We start from the raw sequence: 26527 nt of genomic DNA on the forward strand, positions 1-26527 counted from the left end.
ACGTTTTAAGAATAAATTGGATCGATACATGGATGGGAGAGGTGTGGAGGGTTACGGACTGGGTGCAGGTCAATAGGACGAGCGGAATAAAGTTTCCGCACAGACTAGAAGCGCCAAATGGCCTGTTTTCTGTGCTGTAGTGTTCTATGGTTCTATGGAGTGAAATAAATACGAGATGAGAATTATCGATCGATTAATTTTAACTCGTTCACCGTATCCGTCAACCGAACAGAAACACTGGGGATTCAGCAGCAGTTGCGGGCGACGGGTCCTGAGCTCCCCCGGGTCCTAAAGTCCACCCGTAAAGACACAGGTTAAATGGGACAAGGGGGGCGGTGCTGACCGGAAAAGACAGTGAAGATTGTTCATTAAGTTCATCTGCCATTTCTTTGTCCCCCATTACTGCCAGGACTTAAGAACTTTTTTAAAGCTATTATTAATGCTTTTTGAGTTAGTGATTTAGATGCATATCATATTCTTACTGAGTTAAGTATTGTATGTAATTAGTTTTTGCTACAACAAGTGTATGGGACATTGGAAAAAAGGTTGAATTTCCCCATGGGGATGAATAAAGTATCTATCTATCTATCTATCTATCTATCTATCTATCTATCTATCTATCTATCTATCTATCTATCTATCTATCTATCTATCTATCTATCTATCTATTTTCCAGTAGTCCAGCATCAACTCTCATCCCTCTTTCATTCTTCATGTAACTGAAAACTAAACTTTTAGAATCCTGATTTATATTATTGGCCAGTTTGCCCTCATATTTCGTCTTGACCATTCTTATGGCATTTTTCGTTGCCTTTTGTTGGATTTTAAGAGCATCCCAATAATCCAACATCCCACTCACCTTTGCTACTTATATGCCATTTCCTTAGGTTTAACACAATTATTACATGCCTTTTCCAGCTCAAACTGTGAATTAATTCAAAGTCAGTCCCATAATTTAATAGTTTTTATCTGGAAACTATCTACCCTCGCAAAGATTGTACTGAAGACTGCATTTGATTTTTCTTCAGCCTTGTACACATCACATTGAAATAGTATGTGCTTCGACAGTTTCATAATGACAAAATGTACACGACACAGAATGAATTTTTCCAATTAGATACAAGGCATAATTAAGCATAGTGTGGACATTACTATGTCATGTCAATACCATGACTTCCCTTGTTTTAAGCCCTTCTTCTATAAACCCAACAGGTTTATGTATTCTGTAAAGGTGTCTGTCCTTACGTCCATTATCCTACGTCTTGTCATAAGCCCCTAATTCTTAACACTACCAACCCTTTAGCTTCTAATTTGCTAAGTGGAAGGTCTATATGCACAGCTTAACATTTAACAGCTTTTGTTGCTAAACAGTCAACCCCATCATGTCCCTCAACAGTGTAATGTGCAGGGCCCATAATGTGCAGACATTGAAATCAAACTTTATATATGAAATACCGTTTGACAAGTTTCCAACAATCAATCTGACCTACTGACAGAATGACCTGTTTAAGACTCATCAAAACCGAAATGTATTCTGAACAAATTATAAGGACCAATTTCCTCCACCCACTGTAAGCCCAAACTGTTGGGAAAGAATTCTGCTTCCTATGCTGATAAATGGCTATGTCATTTCTTTATCATTACCTGCAATTCAGGCACACAAAAACAGCCACACCAACATCCCCAGTAAACTTATCTTTTGATTCATCTGTAAAAATGGTTACTGTATGATAATAACTTTCATTAATATACTGATGAACCAACAGACTCTCAGGCAGAACCGAATCAGATCGTGTAACATAAAATCAACTGAAGTCATTGGAAAAAACAAGGTGGGGTTACAGAGAAAGTTACAGTGGGACATATTGTATCATCAAATACACCCATATTCCCAGCGTGGTAAGAACCCAGCCACCCAAAACAAAAAAACACTCTTCTTGTGATGTCCCCAACCATCCTCCAGCACACCTTTAACAGGATGATCATTTCCTTGCCCCCGCAAATTAATCCAGTATGTTAACATGAACTTGAACCTCTGTTACTTTGAGGGCAATTGTCCCATTGCAATCAGTTTATCCAAAACAGGAGACGACATTACTGCACCAGAACACAATCTTAAAGTCTGTAATTGTATCACATACAAACATTTTTAATTTGAAGATGAAGCTGATCCATTAGCCACACAGACATAATCAAGAACAGATAAAATTAAACAAATATAATTGGTCAACAAAAATTTTCATGTGCACCCAAGAATACCCACACAGATGTTTGAGGAGATTTAAAGCTCCTTTACATTTATCAATTATTTTACTGATAGGTGCTTCCACGTCAGCTTATTATCCATCCACATACTGAGAAATCTTACCACTGACACTTCCTCAAGAAATTAATGACATAATTTTAAATCAAGTGCAAGTTTATTAATGCTGTTTGTAAACCACGTAATGTGTTTTAACGACTGAAAGCTTAAAATCCTCATCAATCTGCCCACTGTTTGACCTATTAATTGTAAATTGCAATTAATACCTCTAATCTATAAAGCTACATCATCTGTATATTGTGATTTACCCAGGGTATCCCATTTTCCCATCTCAGAGAAAATATGATTAATCATAATATTAAATAATGAAGGGCTACAAATACTGCCTTGCGGGATCCCATTCTCTATCTCATAGAAACACAAACATAACATGCCGACCGGTATTTGGACAGTCCATCCAAAAAAAACTCAGAAAAATTATACAATGTCCCCCTCACTCCTAATTTAATCAAAAGTCCTTTCTTCCATATCATTTCCCTTTTCAGTATCAAGAAATACTGCTATTACAACATCTTTAATTAATTGTGCTGTCCGAATATCATCTTCCAAACCTAAAACTGAATCTAATGTCATTTCACCCTTCCAAAATCCACTCTAATAAAACACTTTATCACCACTCTTTCCAAAATATAACTCAAGCGCTTAATTACCTTACATTCCATAAGTTTACATAAATGAGACATTCACAATATAGGCCCTTAACTAGAAGGATCAAATGGGGATCTGCCAGGTTTTAGAATTGGCACTACTATTTCCATTTTCCATGAGGAAAGTAGATGCACAATTCAAACATTTAATATTTTCACAAAAGCGAATTAGAAACAATTACAATTTCAAATATCACTCTTTCCTGGGAACACCTGACCTACATTATTAATAGACCTCTTAAATTCATACAAAGAAATCTCTCCATCAGTGATACTATCATTGCTACAGCTGACTTCCAGCACATCAGGGTATTCACTGAAAAACATATCCCTACATTGTTTAACTTCTTCACTTAAATTATCCTGATTATGAATCTCAGCAAATGACCCAGCCAGTAACACAACCTTCCCTGTTTCAGTAACAATAATTTTGCCCTCATTAATCAACACTGGAATATTATGATCCCCACAAAACCGCCATTTTCTAAATCATATCCCAAACAATTCCAAGTTTGATATCCCTTCCAATATTATCTCCATATAACCTCCAGTAAATCACCTCCTTCCTCACCACGGCCTTTGCCCTTTTATTGTTAATAATGTAACTCGGAGACTGATGCACCACCACATAAAAACTCACATTTCTCCCAATTTGCTTCCTGTCCCGTTATAAATCCAAATCCAAACTCATAAAGACCGGAAGGCTGACTGACGTTCGCATAAACTAATCACCCTCCGAGTTCCATTTTGAGCGATAGGCACTGCAGCCAATGACAGCAGCGGTCCGTTTTGAGCGACAGGCACTGCAGCCAATGACAGCAGCGGTCATTGTTCAGTCTGAGTTACGATAGGCTGGAGGAAATCGGCCCATGAGCAGCCGCTCCTCTTCCGCTCCATCGCCATGGCGGAGATCAGCGAGTTGCTTCTGTCGTTGTCGCCGTCCTCGGCGCCCATAAGGACGGGTGTGATTCCCCTTCGCGCCTCGGTGGGTCTGTTTCGGTGACGTCTGTGGTGGCTGACGAAACATGCTTCGACAGGGAGCGAGCGAGGTACAATGACTACAACTCCCAGAAGGCCCCACTGATGACATTGTGGTGTTGTTTAGGGGTACGGTATGAAAGCAAAATGGAGGAAAATGTAATGCATTACGTTTCCGGTACTGTGTCGTGCCTTCAATAAAAATATAAATTAAACGAGAGATTCCAGCGAGAAATAGATAGAACATAGAACAATACAGCACAGTACAGCCCCTTCGGCCCACAAAGTTGTGCCGACCCTTAAACTCTGCCTCCCTAAGCTTAAATTCCTCCATATATCTGTCTAGTAGACTCTATAACTTCACTAGTGTATCTACCTCCACCACTGACTCGGGCAGTGCATTCCACGCACCAACCACTCTCTGAGTATAAAATCTTCCTCTAATATCCCCCTTGAACTTCCCTCCCCTTACCTTAAAGCCATGTCCTCTTGTATTGAGCGGTGGTGCCCTGGGGAAGAGGCGCTGGCTGTCCACTCTATCTGTTACCCTTAATATCAACTATATCTCTTATCATTTCTCCTCTCATCCTCCTTCTCTCCAGAGAGTAAAGCCTTAGCTCCCTTAATCTCTGATCATAATCCATACTCTCTAAACCAGGCAGCATTCTGGTAAATCTCCTCTGTACCCATTCCAATGCTTCCACATACTTCTTATGGTGAGGTGACCAGAACTGGACAGAGTACTCCAAGTGTGGCCCAACCAGAGTTTTATAGAGTTGCATCATTACATCGCGACTCTTAAACTCTATACCTCGACTTATGAAAGCTAACACCCCATAAGCTTTCTTAAATACTCTGTCTACCTGTGAGGCAACTTTCAGGGATCTGTGGACATGTAGCCCCAGATCCCTCTGCTCCTCCACACTTCCAAGTATCCTGCCATTTACTTTGTACTCTGCCTTGGAGTTTGTCCTTCCAAAGTGTACCACCTCACCCTTCTCCAGGTTGAACTCTATCTGCCACTTTTCAGCCCACTCCTGCATCCTCTCTCCACTCCTGCATCCACTCTCTGCAATCTTTGACAATCCTCTGCACTATCCACAACACCACCAACCTTTGTGTCTTCTGCAAACTTGCCAACCCATCCTTCTACCCCCACATCCAGGTCGTTAATAAAAATCACGAAAAGTAGGGGTCCCAGAACTGATCCTTGTGGGACACCACTAGTCACAACCCTCCAATCCAAATGTACTCCCTCCACCACAACTCTCTGCTTTCAGCTGCAAGCCAATTTTGAATCCACCTGGTCAAATATCCCTGGATCCCATGCCTTCTGACTTTCTGAATAAGCCTACCGTGTGGAACCTTATCAAATGCATTACTAAAATCCATGTAGATCACATCCACTGCATTACCCTCATCTCTATGCCTGGTCACCTCTTAAAGGAGGCTTGTTAGACATGATTTGCCCTTCAGAAAGCCATGCTGACTGTCACTGATCAGACCATGATTATCTAAATGCCAATAGATCTTATCTTTGTGAATCTTTTCCAACAGCTTTCCCACCACAGATAAAAGGCTCAATGGTCTATAATTATCCGGACGAACCCTACTACCCTTTTTGAACAAGGGGACAACATTCGCCTCCCTCCAATCCTCCGGGACCATTCCCGTGGAGAATGAGGACATAATGATCCTAGCCAGAGGCTGAGCAGTCTATTTCCTCGCCTTGGATGCAGAACTGGGAAGTTGCAGATGGAGTTCAACACAGATGAAGAGATTCATTTCTGCAGGTCAAATCTGAACACAGAATATAATATTAGTTGTAAGACTCTTGGCAGTGTGGAGGGTCAGAGAGATCTTGGGGTCCATGTCCATACGACATTCAAAGCTGCTGTGCAGGTTGGCAGTGTTGTCAGGAAGGCGTCTGGTGTGATGGCCTTCATCAACCGTGGGATTGAGTTCAAGAGCTGTGAGGTGATGTTGAAGCTATATTTCTCCTAACCTGTACGTAAGTAATTGTAATAAGATGATGAGAGGCTTTGACCATGTGGATAACCAGAAGCATTTTCCCAGGCTTGAAGTGACTAACACGAGGGGACGTAGTTTTAAGCTGCTTGGAAGTCGGTACTGAGGGAATGTCAGGGGTAAGTTTCTTACACAGAGTGTCGTGGGGGCATGGAATGCACTGCCTGCAGCGATGGTGGAGGTGGATACAATAGGATATTTTAAGAGATTCTTAGATAGGTTCATGGAGCTTAGAAACATAGAGGGATATACGATCAGGAAATCCTAGGCAGTCTCTAGAGTAGGTTACATGGTCGGTACAACATTGTGGGCTGAAGAGCCTGTAATGTGCTGTAGATTTCTGTGTTCTGTGACAAAGACAGGCCGTGGGATTAGTTTAAATGTACAGGAGGACAGCGTGGAATGGATGGGCCGAAGGGCCTGTGTTAGTGCCGTAAGGGAAGGGTTCTGTCCCAAACATCGACTCTATTCCCCTCAACAGATGCTGCCTGACTTGACATCGTTCTTGAAAAGTTGCATCCAGTTCCGCTTCGCATTCTGTACAAAGGATGTTTTGTGCTGGAAGAGTGCAGAGGAAATTCATCATGATTGAGGGGGCTTGTGTTCATAAGTCCATAAGGCATAGGAACAGAATGAGGCCATTCAGCCCATTGAGTCAGCCACCTTTCCATCATGGCTGATTCCAGATCGCACTCAATTCCAGATATCTGACCTCCTGCCATATCCTTTGATACCCTGACTGATCAGGAAACGATCAACTTCTGCCTTGAATATACCCACACACTCGGCCTCCACCGCAGTCTGTGGCAGAGCATTCCACAGATCCAATACACCTTGGCTAATAAAAAAATAACCTGCTTACCTCTGTTTGAAAAGGTGGCCCCTGGACTTTGTGGCTGTGCCCCACCACAGGAAATACCTTCTCCACATCCACCTTATCCAGTCCTTTCAACATTCGGTACGTTTCAATGAGATGCCCCCACATTCTTCTGAGTTCCAGTGAGCACAGGGTCAAAGCTGCCAACTGCTCCTCATATTTTAACCCCTTCATTCCCGAAATCATCTCCCTGAAGCCCCTCTGGATTCTCTCCAATGACAACACATCCTGTCTGAGATATGGGGCCCAACACTGTTGACAATACTCCAAGTGTGGCCTGACTCGTGTCTTATAAAGCTTCAGCATTATCTCGTTGCTGTTATATACATGGGGTGATATTGGACTGTGTTGATCTACAAGGCAGCGGGGCCCCGGGGATCGGGGGGAGACTTGGGCAGCGGGGCCCCGGGGACCGGGGGGAGACTCGGGCAGCCGGGCCCCGGGGATCGGGGGGAGACTCGGGCAGCCGGGCCCCGGGGATCGGGGGGAGACTCGGGCAGCCGGGCCCCGGGGATCGGGGGGATACTCGGGCAGCCGGGCCCCGGGGATCGGGGGGATACTCGGGCAGCCGGGCCCCGGGGATCGGGGGGAGACTCGGGCAGTCGGGCCCCGGGGATCGGGGGGAGACTCGGTCAGCGCGGACCCGGGGATCGGGGGGAGACTCGGGCAGCGCGGCTGCGGGGATCGGGGGGAGACTCGGTCAGCGCGGACCCGGGGATCGGGGGGAGACTCGGGCAGCGCGGCTGCGGGGATCGGGGGAAGACTCGGGCGGCGCGGCCCCGGGGATCGGGGGGAGACTCGGGCGGCGCGGCTGCGGGGATCGGGGGGAGACCCGGGCGGCGCGGCCACGGGGATCGGGGGGAGACTCGGGCGGCGCGGCCCCGGTGATCGGGGGGGGGACTCGGGGGAGACTCGGCCTCAGGCGCGGTCGGGTGGTGTCGTGGTTTTTCGTGCTTTTCTAATGACCAGGAGACGCAGAAAATTCTTCAAGAAGGGTTAAACTTTAATATGCAAATCAAAGTTGAGACAGTCATTGAGCTAGTCGCTGACTGCCTCCCGATTTTCGGAACCAGCCGCTTTTTAAAGCAAACCCGGTTTAGCTGCATTAACATATCCAAGCGGTGCATATCACAGTTACTATTATTTTTGCCTATTGACTTATTCGTTCTAGTCGACTATATAGTTTTAATTACACAGCAGACAACTTGTCTCCTACATAGCTTTAGTTACACAGCCGACATGTTCAAAGCAAAATATCCCTACATATTGTCTCTACATTGCTTTAGTTACACAGCCGACAAGTTCAAAGCAAAATATCCCTACATATTGTCTCTACATTGCTTTAGTTACACAGCCGACAAGTTCAAAGCAAAATATCCCTACATATTGTCTCTACATTGCTTTAGTTACACAGTCGACAAGTTCAAAGCAAAATATCCCTGAGCTACTTTTCATTAACACGTATTGTCTCTACATTCAATTGGATACCTGATTAGCATATATTAACACATCATTGTCTTTTAGCATTTCACACAGTTTTGGTTACACAGCAACTTCACAGCTGGCGCGCTCCCAGCCACCTCTCCCTAGCATATACCAACACACCATAGTTTTTAGCATTAAGTTTATTACTCCATTATATTTTATACTCCAATATAACCCCCCTTTGAGACCCCTCCGGGTCTCACACTCACACGGAGAGAAGACTAAGAGTCTGCGCACAAAATACTCAATGAGCTCAAGCACTTATTCCCAAATTCCGGGTTAAACTAAAATTTCCTGCGCCGAGACCTCAAAGTATTCTCTCCCTGTTACCCTGGGCCGTTGAGCCAAAAACCTGTCCCTTTGTACCTGAGACAGGGAAAAAGACTCAAAAGCCCTTACAATCTACTCCCACACTGTCGTTCTGCTCTTGTTCATCCTGCAGGTGTTGTAGGCTGTAACGATACATTTTCGGTGTTTCTGTCTCCACTACGCTAGCTTCGGCAATCGTCACGAGCATCGGAAACTGTTTGGTTGCAGCACGCACTACAAGAGATTTGAGACAAGGAAGAAAACAGCACAGCACAAGCACACAGCTCAGCAATACAATACTGACAGTTATTGCTACTTTAGTCAGCCATGCTCCCCATCCTCCGAGTCTACTTTCTAACCAATCAAAGAACTGATGTCCAAATCCTGCATTCTGTTTGACCTCCGTCCGCAGATTCTTTAACTTATTCATTGCTCTGGTGAAAGACCGTTCTGGGCTAGTATTGTTCGGTATGAAAGTGCAGCATTGGTCTCCAAACATTACACACACACCCCCTTTTTCTGCCAAAAGCCAATCCAGTACCTGTCTGTTTTGCCACGCCACCCTGCTAGTTGCATCCAGCTGTTGCCCTAAGGCCTCCAGTGCATCATCGGTGTAGTTGATGAATCTCTGCTGATTATAGTATATATAGTTTATCCATTCAACATTTTTGCTTACCCCTATCACAGGTATGATAGCTTCCCAGCCTGCAGCAATCTCATTTCGTGCCTTGAATTCATTAGGTATGCCTCTTGGCTGCCCTATACTGTCAATCCGGATTGTCGGATCCGGGTCATATTTTCTCTTCTGCCGTAGCAGAGTCCGCTGCTCGGGGAAGTTAGCATTGGACTGTACTTCAGGGGACATTATAACTTCCTGAAGCAGCATGACACGCGTACATGTTCCTGCCCACCCGAGGGGGAGAGTAGATCTCAGACCTCCTTCCTGCCCACACAGCCACCAAGTGTCTGCTAAAGGGATAGTCTGAGACTCCATTGCACCCTCAGGAGGAGGGGAACCTGTCAAGTGTCTTAAACCTGGGGTTACATCCCATGTCTGAGTGCAGTTGCCTCGGAAACGGCCAACTGGGTGAGTGCCCACCCGCATGAAACATTCTTAATGCAGATGGTCCTGCATTATAAGCTGTTGCAGTGTAGGTGTCTGGCTTCTTTTGTTTATAGCCCAGGGTCTGCTATAATTACAATGATAGGCAATCTTGTTTTGGTCAAACTGCGAGGACGCCTGATATAGCATACACCAATATGGGCACATTGGTGCATTGTTCATACAGTTTTGATAACAGGAATCTGTTTGAACACAAACCCTCATGAAACAAGCCCTACCCGGACCTGGACACTGTCGTTCGCATTGTTCCCTGTGCTCTCTCCGCCACCGCGTGCAAGTGGAGGAGTTATAAGGCATGGGAACGACATGTTGCGTGGGGCTTGCCCTGGAGCACAGGTAACAATTCTGTCTCTTCATCATTGCTGCTGTGTAAGCTGCCCATTGATACCACTGATTAGTATGTGTCTTTACCCATGGCGAGGAGGTAAGTGTCGTGCTCCTCTTACCTCTCTTCTGCAGGCTACCAGTCCCATTCCATATCTGCCCCGCTAATGGAACCCAAGTCTGCACTGCTAGAGTATGTGGGCGCTGTGTCCCCGGGGGCACAACTGGTCGTTCCCCGCTCATCCCCATTATCTGGAGAAGTCCTTTTATCCACCACCACATCCTGATAGTCTTGAGGCTCATCCTCAGAATCAAAAAATTCCCTTACCAATTGATCAAACTCCTGGGGGGCAGTGTCAGCTTCTTGGTCCTCCTGTCTGTCTCCTGCTAACTGCTCTTCCGCATCACTTACCTCGGACACTTCACCTGATTGCCCTTGCAGGACTGCCCTCGTGCAATGGTTCAGATGGTACCAGGTGGAGCGTCCTTCTACCTGAACTGCGGTGGGTGATGCCTTAGTCACCGTAAAGGGTCCCTCCCTTCTTGGCTCGTTCCACTTTCTCCGAAAAACTCGCAGGTAAACCTGGTCTCCTGGTTTAATCCGTCTTTCCCCTTGTACGGTCTCCGGCTCTTTCTGTTTTTCCTGGGCATAAATAGACCTATGTATCATAGTTAGCTGCTGCATGTATTGTTTCAATTCTATTTCCAATTGTTCCAAGCTAGGTCCCTTATACGGCCCTCTCCACTGGGGCACTGGCATGAGCCTCCCAGTGAGCATCTCATGCGGTGTCAGGCATGTTATTCGATTAGTTTGCATGCGGTAACTCATCAATGCTAACGGTAAAGCATCGACCCAATTAAGTTTAGTATCTGCACAAATTTTGTTTAATTTGGCTTTCAAGGTTCCATTAATTCTCTCTACCATGCCCTGCGACTGAGGGTGGTACACACGTCCAAACCTCTGCTTTATCCTCAGCGCCTGTAGTACCAGTTTGACCACTTTCTGGATAAAAGCTGAACCGTTGTCCGAACTAACTTCCGTACTTCATTTGTCAGAAATTTTACCACTGTCTTTGCCCCTTGATCTCTTGAAGGTACCGCTTCCACCCATCTGCTAAATCTATCAATTACTACCAGCATGTATCTTTTCCCTCTCACTGGCTTTATCATGTCTACGTAATCGATCACTAAATGTTTAAATGGTCCTTCAGCTACGGGAATGTGGCCTATTGGGGTTGTAATTCCCTTCCGAACATTATTTTGTGCGCATACCTCGCACTGTGACAAGACAAAGTCCACTGAAGCCTGTAAATAAGGTGACCAAAAACTATCCTTCTTTATTTCCCTTATCACTTCCCCCTTTGCACAATGGTCCATCCCATGCGCTTCTGAAAGCAGAATCGTCAGTAGAAGGGTGGGCGCTACCAACAAACCGTCTTCCGTGCTCCACAAGCCTTCCGGGTTCTGCTTGGCCCCCCTTTTTCTTCACATTGTCTGTTCTGCCAAAGTTGCCTTACCTTGTATTTCAATTAGGTCCTCTACGTCAGGTTCTGGAGTTAGGCTTACCTGGGGGGCAATGACGGCTGACGTACATCTAGACGCTTTTCTAGCTGCCTCGTCTGCAGCTTGATTTCCCTTTGTTATTGCATCGTTTCCCTTTTTATGTGCCTGGCATTTTACTATAGCCAATGCTTTAGGTTTCATTATGGCTTTTATCAAGTCTAGGATTTGCTGACAATGTTGTATGGGATCTCCGCTACTTTTTTTAAAACCTCTCTGCTTCCACACTGCCCCGAACAAATGGCATACTCCGTGAGCATATGCTGAATCAGTATAGATGTCTACTTTCTCACCTTCCATCATTTCACACGCAGCTGTCAGGGCTTTGAATTCTGCTAGTTGGGCGCAACACGGTTGGGGACAGGACTCCATCCTAATAATCTTATAGCTCGACTGATCCTGCTGCACCACTGAGAACCCTGCGTGATTTCCATCATAATCCCTATAACAGGAGCCATCTACGAACAGAACCTTTGTATCTATATCCTCCAGTGGTTCTGACCGTAAATCTGCTCTCAATTTGGCAAATGCCATCGTCTTCCCTACACAATCATGGGGTTCTCCTTCATAGTCTAAAGGGACAAAATCGGCTATATTACTGGTAGTGCATCTCTGTATAGTTATGTCAGGAAATGTCAATAGCATCTGATACGCTGCTATCCTGGCTGGCGTCAGCACAAATTTCCCTCTTTCCAGCAGTTCTGCTACTTTGTGGTGTGTGTACAGAGTTACAGGATAGCCCAGGGTTACCGATGATGCCTTTTCATATGCATAGTACAGCGCCGCCAATCCCTGATAACAGGGTGGGTACACCTGAGCCACTTCATCTAGTCTCGTACTGTAGTATGCTATCGGCTGCTTTGCTTTTCCTGTGCCTGTCTCTTGTGTTAGAACCGCTGTAACATAACCCTCCTGTCGATTGGATACATGCAAATAAAAAACCTTCTCGTAGTCAGGCAAAGCTAATGCTGGTGCTGACTGCAATTCCTGCTTAATAGTACTGAAAGCTATCTCCGCCTCTCCATTCCACTGTAAGCCGTTCTTCAAATTTGTATGTCCTGCTTCTTTCATTATCTTTTTTAAAGGTGCCACAATCTCAGCATATTCTCCTATCCAATCTGAGCTGTACCCTGCCATTCCCAAAAATGTCATCATCTGCCCTACAGTCTGGGGTTTTGGGGCCTTAGCTATTGCCTCAATCTGATCTGGTGCTATCGCCTTCACTCCCTTGGATATTACCCTGCCTAAGTACTCCACTTGCTGTGTGCAGAATTGCAGTTTATTTTTGGATACTTTATGTCCTCCGTGCGCTAGCTTCTCTAACAGAGTTATAGTGTCCTGCTTACACTGTTCCTCGCTGTGGGAGCAAATCAACAGGTCATCCACATATTGTAATAATGTACTTTCCAATGGCATGCCCTCTAGGTCTGCCTTCAATATCTGATTAAAAATGTGTGATGAATGTTTAAATCCTTGCGGCATTCTGGTATAGGTATACTGAGCACCTCTGTAGGTAAATGCAAACAAATACTGACATTGCTCAGCCAGAGGAATGCTGAAGAAAGCCGAACACAAATCGATCACTGAAAAGTAACTTGCTTCTGGTGGAACATTAGTCAAAAGCGTGTGTGGGTTGGGGGCTACCGCTGGCCAGTCCTCTACCACATCGTTTACCGCTCGCAAATCATGCACCAATCTCCACTTAGATTTATCTGCTTTTAAGACCGGCAACAACGGGGTATTGCATGGACTGTTTGTTCTTTTAAGCACTCCTATTTCAAGCAACCCCTGCACTGTCGACGCTATTCCCTATTCTGCTTCTGGTCTTAGTGGGTATTGTGGTCTCCTGGGTGGAATTGCTCCCCTTTTCAGCCTTATTTCCACCGGACTAGCTGTTTTTATTTTCCCTACGTCCGTGTCATGCTGTGACCACAGAATAGACGGCAACTCATCTAACCTTTTATCTTTCTGCTGGCCTCTTTCCTTTCCCAGCACGGGCATGTGTGGGTGGGGAGTTATTTCGACCTCTCTCACTGTCCCTACCATATCTACACTTACCATTATTTTAATACAATTGCTGTCTTCTGATATCCACACCTCTGGCGTGATTTTCCTCCACACTGTTACGGTTTCAGCACTCTTAACTAAAGGTCCTAAGTCTTTAGACTGATATCCCTTATTTATCAACAACGTTACGTGGGGCGCAGCCTCCGGTATCCTGTACCATGTTTCTAAAAAGGTGTTCCACATAACTTGTAAAGCTGCCCCTTGCTTTCCAATTATCACAGCCTCCCCCTTCCAGGTGCTGCTGGGTACATGCCTCTAGGTGCCATTTCTCCTCTAACTCCCTGTTCTGAGTCTCGTCAAAAATCACTGTACAATGTAGCTCAGATTTGGGCATTACAGCCCTGGGTAATATAGCCTGCACGCCCTTTTTCCATTTTTCCCAGGTTTCCTGAATCTGGTCTGCGATGTCTCCTAACCAAAAGACATTAGCCTTCTTGTCTTCTCGCACTATCAATTGAGCCCCTGCTGTTTTCACACTCAGCCCATTTCTGGTGCATTCTAATTTTAATTCCAGTTTCAACAAGGCATCTCTGCCTAACAAATTAATCGGAGTTCTTTTAAATACTAGCACCGGCAAAACAATTTCTTTATTTCCCATTCTCAACCGCACTGGAGCCGTGTACTGTGTCAACTGTGTTTTCCCCGAGAACCCTACCGTCTTAATAAACTTTCCTGACATGGGAAGGTGAAGGGCATACCGTGGCTGTACGCAAGTGTACGTGGTTCCAGTATCTATCATCATTGGTGTCAGTTGCCCTTCTAACATAACCTGAACAATGGGTTCCTCACCTGCCTCCCCTTTGCCCATAGCTTCTCTGTCCCCCTCCTTGGGACTTCCAGTCCTGTCTGGGCTGTTTGAATTTAGTCTGTTCCTGATAGGGCATTTGTGGGAATGCTCCCTCAAAGACAATTATTGGCATGGGGTTTTCCAGCCCTTGTCTTACAGTATGATCGGTCCCTCCATATAGCAGTGCTTTGTCCAGTTCGATGGCTGTACTGGCAGCATCTTTTTGTTTTTCCCTTTTTCCTTCTTTTTGAGTTCTTCGAGCTGCATTTGTATTAACTTTCTTTGCACCTCTTCCTGCTGCTCAGTCAACCTTTGTTTGTCTTTCCGGTATTTCTCAACCGCATGGACTACGTGGTCTCTAAATTCTTGCCGGGTCTTTGACGTTAGCCCAACCACTTCCTCCAGTTTGGATTTTACTTGTAGTGGCATTGCATCCAAAATGCTATGTCGGAACAGTGAGGTCATAAATAAGCTATTCTCCACCTCTTGCTCAGTCTCCAGTCTCCACCTTTTCAACTGGTTTTCTACGTAGGCTGCTGGGTTTTCAGTGTCTCCCAGTGGATCCCCTTTTAAGGCATTGGGGTCCACTTTGGGCGGATAAAGCTTTCTGAGGGCCTGCCATACCCTCTGCCTCACTCTGTCAAACCCATCTCCATCAGTTCTCGGGTCGTTCGAGTTTACTATGGCAGCCATTTCCATTAGTTCGTTAAATTTGGAGGTTCCCATCAACCTTATCAACAGTGCCTTCAAATCTCCCATAGCCAATAATCGTCCCGCTGTTTCTCCTTCAAAGGCTCTAATCCATTTCCCTGCTCCTTCATGTAAATTGGGCAGGGTGGTTTTCAGCCCTTCTAGGTCCTGGGATCCCCAAGGGATATACTGCACTTGTCCTGATCCTTTAACTAACAACGGCATCATTCTTCCTCCTCCTTTCCACCTGCCCTGGCTTTCCTCCTCGCCTGACTCCCCATCTGTCTCGGGGTATGTCTTTACAGCCTCCCACACAAATGTCTCCGGGGTTCTGCTCTTCCCTCGGTCTCCCTGTGGAGTCCTTCCTTTCTGTCTTGATTCAATACTTGGTTGGCCCCTAGAATATTTTTCGCATCTCTCCTGGCAATCCCCTTTTAGTAACTTATCTGGCTCTCTCTCTGCTTCCGCAAGTCGCTCCCCTACTGCCTCCTTCTTTCCTTCCAGGCTTCTGCCTCCTACCTCTTCCCCACAAATTCTCACATCCTCTCTCTCTCCACTTAACTCTTGCTCCTCCAAAGAGTCACCTTTCCTAGTCTGTTTATTTCTATGGTATAATCGATACTCCTCATATTCCTTTTCCTCTCTCAAATATTTCATCCGTTCAATCTGTTCTTGCATTTCTCTCTGTACCTGTTCTATCTTTATCCTTTCTGCCTGTATCTCCTGCCATATCGCCGCTTTTTCCTCTCATATTGTTTTTTCTCCTCCTTATTATCCCAAACCTGTACTTCTCCCTGCATGTTTACTGTGCCCGTCAGCAGGGGGCACTGCTTAGGGGTTCCTTCCTCAGTATAGGGAGGGGGTTGTTCTGTTTCTTTCGCATCCGGGTACGGAGCTGAAGCCAGCTTCTCATCGTACCCTTCTTTCTCTTTAACAGGCTGTTTCTCCAGCACCTTAAGTGTCTTCCTCGCTTGTAATCAATATTCTACCTGTCCTCCTCAGCCTTTCTCCCTCCGTTCTGAAAAGTTTTAGCACTTCCATTTCTCGTTCTCTTTTTTGCTCTCTTTTCTTAGATTTACCTTTTGATTTGCACTTTTTAATTAGTCCCTCCATTTCTTCGCACAAACTTGCATCAAATGTTCCTTCCATTGGCCACTTTGTGACCAGGTTTTTGGTTCTTATTTCCCATTTTTCTGAAGTTTTTGTGATCTCATTTTGAAACAATGGGAATTTTTTGCTCAGAATCTCTACTGCTGTTCCTTTACCTGTCATGTTATTCTCTCTTGTTAAGGTATTTCAGAGATTCACAGTTTGTTTACTGGATAATATTATTTACTCTAATTCTACACCTAGTCTAACACCTCGCCCGGGCAGACCCTTATCTCTTAAGGCGGTAACCACGAGGACTTTCTACTCTAATTCTATTCTAACACCTCGCCCGAGCAGACCCTTATCTCTTAAGGCGGTATCCACGAGGACTTCCTACTCTAATTCTATTCTACTTTCCCTGCCCGTTCAGCCCTTCGTTCCATACGAAGCGGCACTCACAGGGATTTACCAACACCACGTGGACTTTTTCTTAACGTATTAACTTATTTGTACTTACCCTCACTGCAGTGTTCTTGAGCAATCCTCTGAGCCTCCTCCGTTAACCCCGAATTCTGCCAGATTCTTTGGACCGTAGAGACCCTTCGGCAGTGGTTCCACACTTCTGAGACTCCAAGACCTCCCCAAAGCCAACAGAATTCTTAGTCCAAATTGTCGCAAAAAGCGCTTTCCTTTTGTTTGGGTGCACCCTTAATTCTGTTAACCTTGTGGGGGTCCCTAGAGGACCGGGAAGCGTTCCCAATCTGCCGTTTCCTTTCCGCGGGTCTCTATCCGGTCCTGCCGCGGTCGCCAATTATGTCTTGGTTTTTCGTGCCTTACAAATGACCAGGAGACGCAGAAGATTCTTCAAGAAGGTTTAAACTTTAATTTGCAAATCAAAGCTGAGACAGTCATTGAGCTAGTTGCTGATTGCCCACCGATCCTCGGACACAGCAGCTTTTAAAGCAATCTCCTGTTGCATTTTACACGTGCTGCACGTACACTATGCATAGCAAATAATAAACTCAGAACTGAGCAATGTTCTAATCTACATTTCTTTAGTTCTTTAGCTACCTCTCATTAACACACCATTGCCTTCTACATTTTTAAGATCTCGGTCTCCTACCAAATTGAATACATGCATAGAAAATAATAAACTCAGAACTGAGCAATGTTCTAATCTGCATTTCTTTAGCTCGTTAGTTACCTCTACATTCCTAAGATTTCAGTCTACTAAATTGAGTACATGCATAGCAAATAACTGACTTCATAGTTAAAGTTTATACTTTTATACTCCAATACTCTAACACTCTGGTTTCACTCCCTCTGCAAATCTTTTTAACCCCCCCCCCCCCCCCCGAGCAGCACTAGCAAATCTACCCGCAAGAATGTTAGTCCCCCTCCAGTTCAGGGGCAAACCATCCCGTCGGAACAGGCCCCACCTTCCTGGGAACAAAGCCCAATAGTCCAGAAACATGAAGCCCTCCCTCCTGCACCATCTCCTTAGCCACGTATTTAGCTGCACTCTCCGCACATTTATATTTACAGGGACTTTACTCCTGACGCCGGTCCCGGGACCCGGCCCGTTTACAGACCCGGAGCGGAACCGGAGCAGATTCTCAGCCACTGGTTTCCAAGCCCAGTCCGGAAGAAAGGATAAAGATTCCCCGTGAATTTATTCCCAGTGAAGGTGTGGAGATGGGTCTTGGTCTGCGCGTTGTAAAAGGAAACAGTCCCGGACTCGTAACTGAGATAAACTCCCACCTTCCCGGGGATGGGACCGGCAGCGAGACGGGCCCCGGGGGAGGGGAGACCACGGAACACGTCATAATCCCTATGTAAAACGTCACCAAACCGCCCGATGACCCAGAATCCGGTCTCCGGACTCAGTCTGACCCGTCTCTTTCTCTCCACAGACTCTGCGGCGACTCCCAGCCACCAGAACCGATTCCCCGTCACCTCCACCTCCCAGTAATGTTTCCCCGATGTGAATCCCTCCGATCCCAGCACACAAGGCCAGAATGTGAATCTCTTCCCGGTGTCAGGGAGATTCCTCCGGATCCCGGTCCGTCTCACACTCTTCCGATCCTCAGACACCTCGAGATACTGATTCGCCGTTTCCACATCCAAGGTGACAGAGACTGGGGGGAGAAGCAGAGAATTAGAGAGTCCTCGGGGATCAGGGGGAGACTCGGGCAGCGCGGCCCCGGGGATCGGGGAGAGACTCGGGCAGCGCGGCCGCGTGGATCGGGGGGGGGGGGGAGACTCGGGCAGCGCGGCCCCGGGGATCGGGGGTGGAGGGAGACTCGGGCAGCGCGGCCACGGGGATCGGGGGGAGACTCGGGCAGCGCGGCACCGGGGATCGGGGGGTGACTCCGGCAGAGCGACCACGGGGATCGGGGGGGGGGTGGACACTCGGGTAGGGCGGCCCCGGGACCGGGGGAAAGGCCGCTGGGCCTCAGGCGCGGTCTGGTGGCTGACACGAACCTTTGACTCGACAAAAGCGGATGGGCAAATAATGTCTCCCCAAGGGATTTCCGCTGGACAGGGGAAACATCCTCCCTCACTCCTGCCTGTTGACCCCTGAAAGAATCTTGTGTTTCCATGAGATCTCCTTTCATTCTTCGAAACAGGGAACAGAGAACATAGAGCAGCACAGCACAGGAACAGGCCCGTCATACAATGTTCACATTCATTTCTGAGTGTGAAGTGGGGCAGTGTGATGGTTTGAGACAGTAAAGGAGGTGATAATGGGAACCAGTAGGGGAGAGATGAATGGCAGATTGAACCAGGAGGGGGAGGGGTGGAAAGCCTGTGGGTGAACTGTGTGTGTAGACGTAATGAGAAGCTAGAGGGGGCAAAGATGGCAGATGAGGATGACTTTATCCCCTTTCCCACAACCCCATCCCCCGCAGCCCCTCATTAGGACAGGGGATGAATTAAGCAACACAGGTCTTGATGAAGTGTTTCAGTCTGAACCGTCGACTGTTTTCTCTTTTCCATAGAAACTTCCCGGCCTGCTGTTCCCCCAACAATTTGTGTGTGTTACTCCGCTTTAAATATACTCAATTATTTGGCCTCCACAGCTGCCTGTGGCAGATTCACTATCCTGTGGATAAAGGAATTCCTCCTCATCTCTGTCCTAAATGGACATCCCTATAGTCGGAGGCTGTGCCCACCCACCCACATTCTCGACCCACCCACATCCTCCGAACATCAACTTTCTCCCAGCAGGTGTCAGAGAGATCTGGCGAGACCCTTCATCAGGACCTGTGTAGCTTGGGTTACCAGCATCTGCAGATTTTCTCCTGTTTGATTTTTAAAGCAGAAGTTAATAACTGCCATCAGGGTCCCTTTACCCCTGCTATTTCTTAGCTCAACCCAGAAAGATTCTGCACCTTCCGATCCTATGTCACCTCTTTCTAATGATTTAATATCATTTCTTACCAATAAAGCCATGCCCCCCCCCCCCCCCCCGCCTACCTGCCTATCCTTCCGATACACCGTGTATCTTTGGACGTTCAGCTCTCAGAGACATGCATCCTTTAGCCACATCTCAGTGATGGCCACAAAATTATACCTGCCAATCTGTAGCTGGACGACAAGATCATCCACCTTATTCCTTATGCTGTGTGTATTTAAGTATAACACCTTAAGTCCAGTGTGTTCCCTTTATGGCATTTGATTAGTTTATAATATTTTCGCTTTAGTAATTCGTTTGTTAGCATTTTTTAGTTAAAGTTAGGATTGTTTCAAGTAAATTCGTTGTCTGTGATATATCGCGGTTGCGATGACGTCACATCCGGTTTCGCAGCGTCTTGTGGGAAAATACCGGTTTGGAGAAACGGGAAGGAGGGCGCTCACATGTGCAGGATCAGCGCAAGAAAAAATTTCTTTCTACGCAGTAGAAACATAGTGAAGCAACGCCGTAAGTTCATGAGATAATCGACATGTTGAATTAAAATGTTAACACTGATTCTGTTAAAAGTAATGACGGTTGATAAGGTTTATGTTTTCGTTAGTTAAAGAGTTGCGGATAGTTTGTGTTGAAGTGTATTTAAAGCAGTCAATGGCGTAGATAGATTCTGACTGTATGCTGCATTTTAATGTAATGTAGTTGTTGTAGTTTACTTTTGCAAGTATTTACGATGTAAATGTGATATCAAGAAGGAAACAAATACTGTACAAATCTTGTATTGTTTTATCAACAGTTTTCACCATACGTTAATGTGGAAGAGTGAACAGTAATCGGTTAATCTTACTGCGATCCCGTTTTCATTGACAACGGTTTACCTCGGTGTTTAGTTCAGAGTTCTCTTACACCTGAGCGGGAACACTACATCCAGTATTTGCTAATTTTTGTTTTGATTGCACTGCAACTCATCCCAGTGGCTGCAAATTTGCCCTATTACCTGCCTGTCTTTCCTGACATCATTACTGCTCACTATCTTAGATTTATTTCTGTTTTCCCCCTCCTCCACTCTGTCATTCCGGTTTACCATCCCTCTGCCAAATTAGTTTAAAGCCTCCCTAACAGCTCTATTAAACATTCCCGCTATGGTTCAGCTGTAACCCGTCCTTTTTGAACAGGTAATACTTCCCCCTGAAGAGATCCCAATAATCCAAGAATCTGAAGCCCTGCCCCCTGCACCAGTCTCTCAGCCACGCATTCATCTGCCTGATCCTACTATACTTGCCCTCGCTAGCACGTGGCACAGGTAGCAATCCTGAGATTACTACCCTGGAGGTCCTGCTTCTCAGCTTCCTTCCTAACTCCCGGAAATCTCTCTTCAGGACCTCCTCCCTTTTCACCGCTATGTCATTGGTACCGACATGTACCAAGACAGCTGGCTGCTCGCCCTCTCCCTTCAGGATATTCTGGACCCGATCCAAGACATCCCGTACCCTGGCACCTGGGAGGCAGAACACCATGCGGGTATCTCTACCAGGCTCACAGAATTTCCTGTCTGTTCCCCTGACTATGGAATCCCCTATGACTACCGCATTCCTCTTCCCCTCCTTCCCTCCTGCACAACAGCGCCAGGCTCAGTGCCAGAGACCCGGTCACCGTGGCCGTCCCCTGTCAGGTCATCCCCCTCAACAGCATCCGAAACGATATACTTGTTGCTGAGGGGGGCAGCCACAGGGGTGCTCTCCAATATCTGGACATTTCCCTTCCCTCTCCTGACAGTCACCCAGTTTTCTGACCCCTGTAGCCTAGGGATGACTACCTCCCTGTAGCTCCTGTCTATCACCTCTTCATTTTCTCTAATAAGCAGTAGGTCATCAAGCTGCAGCTCCAGATCCTTAACACGGTCTCCGAGGAGCTGAATCTCAGTGTAGCTGGTGCAGATGTGGCTATCAGGAAGGCTGGAGGTCTCCCAGGAATCCCACATCTGACACCCTGAACAAAGCACTAACCCTGCAGACATGCTACCTGATGCTACAGGAATGAAAAAAAGAAAGATAGGTCTACTCACGCACTTACGTCACCAAACACACAAACTTTTTAAACCGTTAGCTGATGTGCCCTGCTGTTCCCCCGTCCGTCCGGGCCGATTTGCCAAGGGGAGAAAAAGAGTCGGTGCCTCGCTCTTGCCTCTTCCCGTTACCGTCTAAGCCCGTTGAATCAAAGCCCGACACTCTGTTGCCACCCACTCCGCTGCCCGCTGTATAGGATGGTCATCTTCTTAAACTCTCTGCGCTGTCCTGCGCTGTCTCGTCGTCCTTGTATGTGAAGTTATTTTTTTTAAAACTGCCTTCCTTCAGAATTTAGGTCCCACGCCGACCTTATTGTCCCAATCTAAAAAAACACTTTCAGTCCTGTATTCATCAGCCTATTCCACACTGTCCACATGATGGGGAGGATGTCATTACACTGCACAGGAGGCTTCAGGAGGATGTTACCAGGACTGGAGGCTTGGGTTAAAAGCAGAGAGTGGATAAGCATGGGCTATTCAGCTGTAGTGTAGGATGTTCAGGTATGACCCCTTATCAAGGTAAATAATTCATTAGGAGCTTAAATAACGTTTCTTTTTCTAAGAAATGAGAGTACAGAACCAGAGGCCTCAGATTGAAAGTGAGACGGGTAATTTTTCTGAGTGGTCTTTTGGGTAACATTCTCAAAGAGAGGGAGGTTGGTAAATGGAATTTGCCCTCAGACGCTGTACAAACAGGTAAAAATAAAATATTTTAAAATAAATTTGGGCAGGTACACAGATGGGAAATGGTTAGAGGGATGGGGGGGTGGGCAAACACACACAAATGGGCCTTGCTCAAGAAGACATCTTAGTCTTGCAGATTGATGAAGTGGGCCGTGAGTTCAACATCCGTCAAACCCTCCCAGATCATCCTCCTGAGGAATCTCACCCCGGAGTCTGTCTGTGAAGTGTTGATGTGACGTCACGTCAGCGGGCAGCTCAGTGCCACAGAACAGACAGACTGGGTAAGGACGGCAGATTTCAATCCTAAATGGGAATTTGTGCCTATTTCTGTGGCTCTGATAGTATATCCTCTGTGTGTGTGTGTGTGTGTGTGTGTGTGTGTGTGTGTGTGTGTGTGTGTGTGTGTGTGTGTGTGTGTTGATTGTGGTAAATATCCGTGTGGTGTGTATACACATTGAAGGAGAGTGTGCACATTGAAGAATTTGTATGTTACAGTGTGTCATCACATGTCTGGTGTGTGTTGACAATGTGTCACACGTGATTGAGTTGTTTAAATGAATAAATGACTTTCTCTGAAGAGACTGGTTTCCAGGTTACTGAGGGGAATAACAACGTATGTTGCTGAGGCTCTGACTACAATCTGCCAATTCTTCCTGTGTATGTGTGTGAGGGAGCTTTCCCAGGCCGGTTATGCTGTGTGTGCTTCTCCCGAGATGAAATCTTGACCCATGTCAATGCTTGTTGGTGTGTCCGAGCTCATTCTCACAATGCTTCAATGTAGTGGTCTGATCACCATAAGACATAGGAGCAGAATTAGGCCATTTGCCTATCGAGTCTGCTCCGCCATTCAATCATGGCTGATCCTTTTTTCCCTCCTCAGCCCCACTCCCTGGTCTTCTCCCCATAACCTTTGATGCTGTGTCCAATCTACAACCTATCAAGCTCTGCCTTAAATACACACAACAAGTTCCACAAATTCACCAGCCGCTGGCTCAAATTTGTTCACATTTGTTTTAAATAGATGCCCCTCCATCTTAAGGCTATTCCCTCTTGTCCTAAACTCCACCGCCATGGGAAACATCCTTTCCACATCTACTCTGTCTAGGACTTTCAACATTCGAAAGGTTTCAATGAGATTCCCCCTCATCTTTCTAAATTCCAGCGAGTACAGACACAGAGCTATCAAACGTTCCTCGTACGATAACCCTTTCATTCCTGGAATCATCCTTATGAAATGAACCTTCTGCAATGCCAGCACATCTTTTCTTAGATGAGGAGCCCAAAACTGTTCACAATACTCAAGGTGAGGCTTCACCAGTGCCTTATAAAGCCTCAGCATCACATCCCTGCTCTTGGATTGAATACTATCTAAACCCCTTGAATTGAATGCTAACGTTGGATTTAGCTTCCTCACCACTGACTCTACCTACAAGTTAACCTTTAGTGTGTTCTGCTGAATGACTGCTAAGTCCATTTCCATCTCAGCTTTTTGGGTTTTCTCCCCATCTGAAAAAAAAAATCTGCACATTATTTCTACGACCACAGTGCATGGCCATGCATTTTCCAACATTGTATATCACTTGCCACTTTCCTTCCCATTCTCCTCATTCAAGTCCTTGTGCAGCCTAACTGTTTCCTCAACACTACCGGCCCCTCCACCAATCTTCGTATCATCAGCAAACTTGGAAACAAAGCCATCTATTCGAGGACAAGAGGGTATGAATTCAGGATTGAAGGACGTCCTTTTCGAACTGAGATGTGGAGAAATTACTTTAGTCAGTGTGTGGAAAATCTGTGGAATTTGTTGCCACAAGTGGCTGTGGAGGCCAAGGCATATTTAAGGCAGAGATAGATAGGTTCTTGATTAGCCAGGGCATCAAAGGGTATGGGGTGAAAGCAGGGGTGTGGGGATGACTGAAGAATTGGATCTGCCCATGACTGAAAGGTGGAGCAGACTCGATGGGCTGAATGGCCAACTTCTGCTCCTATATCTTATGGTCTATTCCATCAGCTAAATCTTGATATACAGCATAAAATGAAGGTGTCCTAACGCTGACCCCTGTGGAACCAACCAGAAAATGATCCCTTTACTCTCATTTTCTGTTCCCTACCAATCAGCCAATGTTCTAACCATGCCTGTAACTTTTCTGTAATACCATGGCCTCTTAACCTGGTTACCACCTTCATGTGTGGCACCTTGTCAAAGGCCTTCCGAGATTCCAGCTATACAACATCCACTGCATCCCCTTTATCTATCCTGCTTCTAATCTCCTCAAAAAATCCTAACAGATTTGTCAGTCAGGATATTCCCTTAACAAATCCATGCTGACTTGTCCTATTTTGTCCAGTGTCACCAAGTATTCCATAACCTCATACTTAACAACTGACTCCAATTTCTTCCCAACCACAGAGGTGAGGCTAACTGGTTAATAATTTCCTTTCTTCTGCCTTCCTCCTTACTTAAAGAGTTAAGTGACATTTGCCATTTTCCAGTTCTCTGGCACCATGCCAGGGTCCAGTGATTTTTGAAAGATCATTTGAAATGCCTCCATAATTTCTACTGCGACCACTTTCAGAACACTAGGGTGCAGTTTATCTGGTGCGGGTGACTTATGTACCTTTAGGTCTTTCAGCTTTTTGAGCGTCTTCTCCCTTCTCTTCCCTCGAACCCTTCAAAACCGGGCACAGTGCTGGTGTCTTCCACGGTGAATACTGGTGTAAAATATTTGTTTTATCTGCCATCTCTTTATCCTGTGTTATAATATATCCAGCCTTATTTTCTAGCGGCCCTATATCTACTCTCATCTCTGTTTTATTTTTTTACAATACTTGAAAAACAATTTGATATTGTTTGCTAACTTGTTTTACAAAGACAGGTGTGTAAAAAGGGCCTGAAGGATCATTGGAGACCAGAGTCACCCCAACCACAAACTGTACCAGTTGCTACCATCCGGGATACGGTACCGCAGCATAAAAGCCAGGAGCAACATGCTCCGGGACAGCTTCTTCAACCAGGCCATCAGACTGATTAACTCATGCTGACACAACTGTATTTCTATGTTATATTAACCAGCCTGTTGTACATATTATTCATCATAAATTACTATAAATTGCACATTTCAGTTAGATGGAGACATAACGTAAAGATTTTACTCCTCATGTAAACTAAGGATGTAAGTAATAAAGTCAATTCAATTCAAATCAATTTCTTGTTTATTTTTCATCTCCCAAACATTCTTTTAGTTCCTCTCTGTAGGTATTTAAAAGCTTCCCAATCCTCTGTCTTCCTACTAATTTTTGTTTAGTTGTATTCCCTCTCGTTTGCCTTTACATTAACTTGTCTTCCCTTGTGAGCCACAGTTGTACTATTTTGCCATTTGAGTATTTATTTATTTTTGGAATACATCTATCCTTCACCTTTCTCATTTTCCCAGAAACTGACACCATTTCTGCTCTGCTCTCATCGCTGCCAGCATCTCCTTCCAATTTGCTTTGGCCAACTCCTCTCGCAGACCACTGTAATTTCTTTCACTTCCCTGAAATACTACAATGTCGGACTTTACTTTCTCCTTATCAAATTTCAAGTTGAACTCAGTCATGTTGTGAGCACTGCTTCCTAAGGTTTCTTTTAACTACTCACCTCTGGTTCAATACATAACATCCAATCCAGTAGAGCTGTTCCCCGAGTAGGCTCAACGACAAACTGCTCTAGAAAGCCATCACATTGCATGCAACAAACTCACTCTCTTGAGATCCTTTACCAACCTGATTTTCCCAATTGACCTGCATGTTGAAATCTCCCATGATTATCATAACATTATCCTTTTCATCAGCCTTTTCTATTTCCAGTTGTAATCTGTGGGCCTCAACCCACTGACTGTTGGGAGGCCTGTGTATGACTGGTGTCAGTGTCATTTTTACTTTTGCAGTTCCTTACCTCAACTCACAAGGATTCAACATCTTCCAATCCTATGTCACATCTAGCTGCTGATTTACCAGCAGAGCCACACCACCCCATCAGCCTTCCTTCCTTCCTCCGATACATTGTGTAACCTTGAACATTCAGCTCCCAACTACAA

The 26527-nt window shown here is 45.7% G+C and overlaps 2 protein-coding genes across 2 annotated transcripts in view; one reads left to right on the plus strand and one right to left on the minus strand.

Moving 5' to 3' along the window:
• LOC140723359 (uncharacterized) overlaps positions 1-10605 on the plus strand; it is a 40321-nt gene extending 29716 nt beyond the window's left edge. Inside the window, exon 7 of the mRNA XM_073037941.1 lies at positions 10537-10605. Within this exon, the coding sequence (XP_072894042.1) occupies positions 10537-10605 (69 nt within the window). The remainder of the gene's footprint in view (positions 1-10536) is intronic.
• A 7142-nt stretch (positions 10606-17747) lies between these two features.
• Positions 17748-26527, minus strand: part of LOC140723360 (zinc-binding protein A33-like) — a 118037-nt gene continuing 109257 nt past the window's right edge. The window contains exon 9 of the mRNA XM_073037942.1: positions 17748-18425. Coding sequence (XP_072894043.1) covers positions 17872-18425 — 554 coding nt within the window. The 3' untranslated portion in view covers positions 17748-17871. The remainder of the gene's footprint in view (positions 18426-26527) is intronic.

Source organism: Hemitrygon akajei, unplaced genomic scaffold (genome assembly GCF_048418815.1).
Source record: "Hemitrygon akajei unplaced genomic scaffold, sHemAka1.3 Scf000110, whole genome shotgun sequence".
In the NCBI taxonomy this organism is placed as follows: domain Eukaryota; kingdom Metazoa; phylum Chordata; class Chondrichthyes; order Myliobatiformes; family Dasyatidae; genus Hemitrygon; species Hemitrygon akajei.